The sequence below is a fragment of the Mastomys coucha genome, unplaced genomic scaffold (genome assembly GCF_008632895.1).
Source record: "Mastomys coucha isolate ucsf_1 unplaced genomic scaffold, UCSF_Mcou_1 pScaffold7, whole genome shotgun sequence".
Classification (NCBI taxonomy): Eukaryota; Metazoa; Chordata; class Mammalia; order Rodentia; family Muridae; genus Mastomys; species Mastomys coucha.
The window spans coordinates 73,550,469-73,555,666 of NW_022196913.1; the positions used below are offsets into that span (position 1 = coordinate 73,550,469).

The 5,198-nt window shown below is 44.5% G+C and overlaps 1 protein-coding gene across 1 annotated transcript in view; it reads left to right on the top strand.

Moving 5' to 3' along the window:
- The first annotated feature begins 2,045 nt into the window (after nucleotides 1–2,045).
- Erich5 (glutamate rich 5) overlaps nucleotides 2,046–5,198 on the top strand; it is a 21,202-nt gene continuing 18,049 nt past the window's right edge. Inside the window, exon 1 of the mRNA XM_031358922.1 lies at nucleotides 2,046–2,814. Coding sequence (XP_031214782.1) covers nucleotides 2,754–2,814 — 61 coding nt within the window. The 5' untranslated portion in view covers nucleotides 2,046–2,753. The remainder of the gene's footprint in view (nucleotides 2,815–5,198) is intronic.

The following is a 5,198-nucleotide window of genomic DNA, read 5'->3' on the forward strand; positions in this document are numbered from 1 at the left end:
ACACACACACGCCCGCCGCTGATCTTCCTGCTTGCGGATCCGTAGGAGATCTCACACACACACACCTTTTGTGGCGGTTTTATACCGCGTACTTGGGAGCTGACTTTGCACAAGGACTGCAATTTAAAAAAAAAAAAAATCTAAACTCGGTGAGGTGGCTGAACGGGTATAAATGCGCTTGCCGCTAAGCCGACGAATGAATTCCACCCACGTGGTGGAAAGGGGAGCGCCAACTCCAGCAGGTTGTTCTCTGACCTGTGCTTGGATGCACACAAACGGATACAGAAGTAAAGAAGTAGTCGCAATACGAATAGTTTTAAAATCATTTTGCTACGAAACTTGAACCGTTGTATAAATGTAGCATGCAAGGGGGGGGAGGACTGAAAGCCTTTACTATTTACGCACTAGCACCAAAAAAAAAAAAAAAAAAGCCCGGGGCTGTGGAGATTGTTCAGTCAGTAAAGTGTTTGCCTTGCAAATGTGAGGACCTGAATTTTATGCCTAAACCTCCCCGCCAACCCCCAGCTCCCAAAGTCTGGCATGGTTGTGCACGCTTTAATTCCATTTCTGGAACAGATCCCCGAGACTAGCTAGCCAGCCAACCTAGCCTAACCTGTCAGCTCCAGGTCTCAGTGAGAGATACTGTGAAAAGTAAGGTGGACAACTACCGAGTAAGCACACCAGAAAGTGACCTATGACCTCTGCCTAACCGCACAAGCACCTGCGTCACCAAACTTATATAAGCATAAAAAAGTAAAACCAGGTTAGTAAGTAAGCTGTACGGTGTGTTACTTTGCTCTGGAGATTAGGAGAGGGAAGAACAACCCTGCCTCCCCTTAAAAATCTTAAAAACATCCATGAGCCATGCGGGTCATGGTGATCTATGTCTATAATCCCACCCGGAGCAGGCAATCTCTGAGTTGATCTTAAAAAAAAAAAAAAGAAAAAGCCGGAAACTAAAACATTTATATTACTTAGCCAACACGCACACCCTATGAGACAGTAACCTTGTTATTCTCAAATTTTTACAGCTAATGTATTACAGAAGTATGAATAGAACCAGGCCTGTAAATTAGGTATTTTTACACTATTGTTGGTATATTTTTACAATATTGTTGAATATTGGTATTCAACTGTTTCGGCCCATTTTAATGTGGATTTGACCAAACAGTAGTGTTCAGTTACCATACTATTTGCTTAAACAGTTAGGCATAAAGTACTTAAGATGGTACAAATCCAGATATTTGTCTTCTATTAATCCAGTTTTGTAAATATAGTAAATTTTAAATGAACTTTAACAAAATGAACTTTAACAAATAGCTCGTATAATTTAAATTGTAGCATTGCTGTTTAAAATGCCACCCTACCCCACCCACCCCCATTTTTTTTTTAATCCTGTGCTTTGCTGACCTGGCTTTTGTTTTTGTTTTTTAAGATTTTTTTGTTTTTTGGTTTTTTTTTGTTTGTTTGTTTTTTGGGTTTTTTTTTTTTTTCGAGACAGGGTTTCTCTGTATAGCCCTGGCTGTCCTGGAATTCACTCTGTAGACCAGGCTGGCCTCGAACTCAGAAATCCACCTGCCTCTGCCTCCCAAGTGCTGGGATTAAAGGCATGTGCCACCACCGCCCAGCTTAAGATTTTATTTTTATATGAGTACATTGTAGCTGTCTTCAGACACACCAAAAGAGGGCATCAGATCCCATTACAGATAGTTGTGAGCCACCATGTGGTTGGTGGGAATTGAATTCAGGACCTTTGGAAGAGCAGTCAGTGCTCTTACCCACTGAGCCATCTCTCCAGCTCCCTACTCACCTGTTTTGTTTGTGGATGTCATCCGATTATGAAATGGAATGTCTGCTTAAGAGCACCCTGCATTACAGTTCTCTTCAGTACAGCTGGGGAGTGTTGAGGGCCTCCTGCTCATACTAGACATTCAGGTATGAACTTCACCCACCTGCCCCCATTCTCAAATACTCTTGGTAGATACGTAAAAATGAACCATACTCTCCCCTCAGAACTAATGTCATGGTAAGTAAGATACAGTGTATGTAGGTCTAACTGCTGTGTGAAGAAATTGTTACGGACATTATAAGTACTAATTGGAACTGCTCCAGATGGAAGCAAACAAAACTGAAGCAGGACACCAGAGTGATAGGAATAGCTCTGGATGCACCAAGAGCTTGGAGCTGACTGTGGAGGGCAGGTCTAGCAGTTTGGTATTCATTGTTAAACTTCCTTGTGGTAACTGTGTTCGAGTTATGTAAGAGGATAAAGCTGTCACCGCACATCTAGTCTACCAATCAATTGCCTCTGGCTGCAGCCGACGCCTCTCCACCACCCCCCCCTCAACCCCCCAGCTATTTAGGGACCATTGTTCACACTATCCCTCCCAGCACTTCGCCCTTGTCCACCATCTCATCTCCGGAGCTTTTCCCCATTTCCCTTCCCGGTGCCCTCCTCCTCCTGTACAGCTGGTTCCTCGGCTTTAATTGTCCCTGCTCTCTCTTGCTTGCTGGTCCTCCAGCTGTCTGGCTCTCTGCCGTCTCCGGCTTTATCCACCTGTGAGTCTCACGCTTGCCCCTCCAGGTGCGCACCCTGTTAGCCTGAGCTCCGCTAGGCGTGCGCGTTGAGTTCTTGGGAAAGCAAGATCGCTTAGTTGGAGAAACTTCAGCCGCTAGGTTTGCGGTGAGCATTGCATCCACGCCTGGCGATCGACACCCGGGTGAGGCTGGGCCAGGTGACTGCGCTTTGAGCGATGGGCTGCTCCAGCAGCGCCCTCAACAAGGCGGGCGACAACAGCAGGTTCGGCAGCGGAGGTGAGCAAGGGACCCACACCGCACCAACGCTGAGGGATTCTGTGTGTTGGCTGCCCCAAGATCCAGAGAGTGCAGCCTTGCCAGCAGGGAGAGAGCTCCTTCCCCCCAGAAGGAGAGCGCAACTGGAAGGGTGTCTCAGAGAGCTGTGTCCGCTGTTGGGATTGAGGGGTGCCCATCCCAGTGCCCCCACCATATGTGCCTGCTCAGGACGCCTGGGCCAAAAGCTGAGTGCTGCCTTGCCTGGTGGGAGCAAGGGTTCTTGGTGCTAAATTACTAACCAAACTAGCTCTGACGTCCCCCTTCACCAAGCAGGTGAGAAATGCCCATTGAAAGTTCCATTTTGCTCTCCTGTGGACGGTTCTGCATTGCCAGATGACAAAATGCGGAGAACATCCATGAGCATTCCCTCGATATAATAGGTTTCTCCTGAGGTTTTGAGAGATCACTAACACTTCCCCCTGGCCTCGATTTATGTATTTTTTTTTTCGAGACAGGGTTTCTCTGTACAGCCCTGGCTGTCCTGGAACTCACTCTGTAGACCAGGCTGGCCTCGAACTCAGAAATCCGCCTGCCTCTGCCTCCCAAGTGCTGGGATTAAAGGCGTGTGCCACCACCGCCCGGCTTCGATTTATATATTCTTGAGGTATATTATGTGTGATGAAAGGTGGCCATCACTGATTATTGTTAAGAAATTCAGCCAGCACATTTTGATCATCTGTGTCCAGTAAGTGTACACAGATGCTGGAGAGGAGTGTAAACACATACAATCATTCTCTGACAGTGAGAAATACTGTAGAATGAATAGACAGAGCAATGAAGTAGAGAGTGACTGAGTTTTAGTCCCACCAGTCAGTACAGCAGTTCTTAGATTATGAATTGCTAGCATTTTGGACATGGGCATAACGTTAAATGCATTCTTTGAAGCAGCTTATAGTCTTTGCAGAAGCAATGGGTTTGGTTGTTTTGTTTTCAGGTAGAGAACACAAGATTATCACTCATGATATTTCAGAACTTAGCCAATATGTCCTTCTGAGAAATGCAATCCTGTTATATTTGTGCTGTGAGCATCGAGATTTCTACCTTCCTTGGATAATCAGAAAGTGAGGACGTAGACAAAATTCAAAGCCCTATGTGCAAATGATTCAAACCCTTTGTCACCAACAATATAAAGACATGGAAAGTCTATTTTAAAGCATAGTGTCTGCTGACTCCACCTCACTTCTACCACGAGTTCAGAACCCCTCACACTCCAACAACCTCCTCAAAGGCCAGTACAGTTAGAAATTGTTTTCATGTTTCATGTCCCATTTTATAAAATCAGACGGATTTTTGCCCTTACCCATGAAAATTCATGAGAATTCATGACAAACATGAAAAAGTGATGTTTTAAGGAGATAATGTTATCACAGCTTCTCTCATCTGCTTTCAGTGGTGTCCTGGCTTAAAAAGCAGAGCCCTAGTTAGAGTGAGTGTAGCTCAGTGATAGAGTTTGTAAGCAGTATGCACAAGGTTCAGCACACACACACACATCCAGGGAATGTAACTCAATGGAGGAATGGCAAATGTATCTAATCAATAGAATGGGGGAATAAGCCCCCATTCTCTCATTTAGAAGGCATTTGATTACTATATTAACAATTCATATGAGTTAAACTTGTTATTTTAATCGTTGATTTCTTTGCATAAATGTTGTTCTGAAAAAAATGTTAAATACTTGCCAACAAAGTTGAGTATATAGGAAATTGATTGGTATGCACCATGAATTGCTTGAAACACATACTGAATCAACCAACAGGTGTACTGCCTCAGAGCCTCCATGGGACAATACCCTGGTAATCGAATACTGTTGTATGCTCAGCATTTCAACTTTGTGATCTTAGAGGCCTGATAAATAATTCAATACTCTCTGTACAGCTTAAAATGTCTTTAAATTCTAGATATAACACAAGCCTGTGTATGTGTGCTTATAGATTAAAAAAAGTCCACATTTATTAAATGCCTGTAATATGCATCCATTCACTACATGCTCCAGTGCCTAACAATGTTTAGTATGTAATAGGCTCTTGCTGAAAAATGAAAGCTTCAGGGCTGGTGAGATGGCTCAGAGGGTAAGAGCACTAACTGCTCTTCCGAAGGTCCTGAGTTCAAATCCTGACAACCACATTTTGGCTCACAACCATCCGTAATGAGATCTGATGCCCTCTTCTGGCATGTCTGAAGACAGCTACAGTGTATTCGGCCGTAGCGAGCAGGCCAGAGCAAGCTAGTGGCCATCTGTACAGCTACAGTGTACTCATACACATAAAATAAATAAATAAGCCAGGCAGTGGTAGCACATGCCTTTAATCCCAGCACTTGGGAGGCAGAGGCAGGCGGATTTCTGA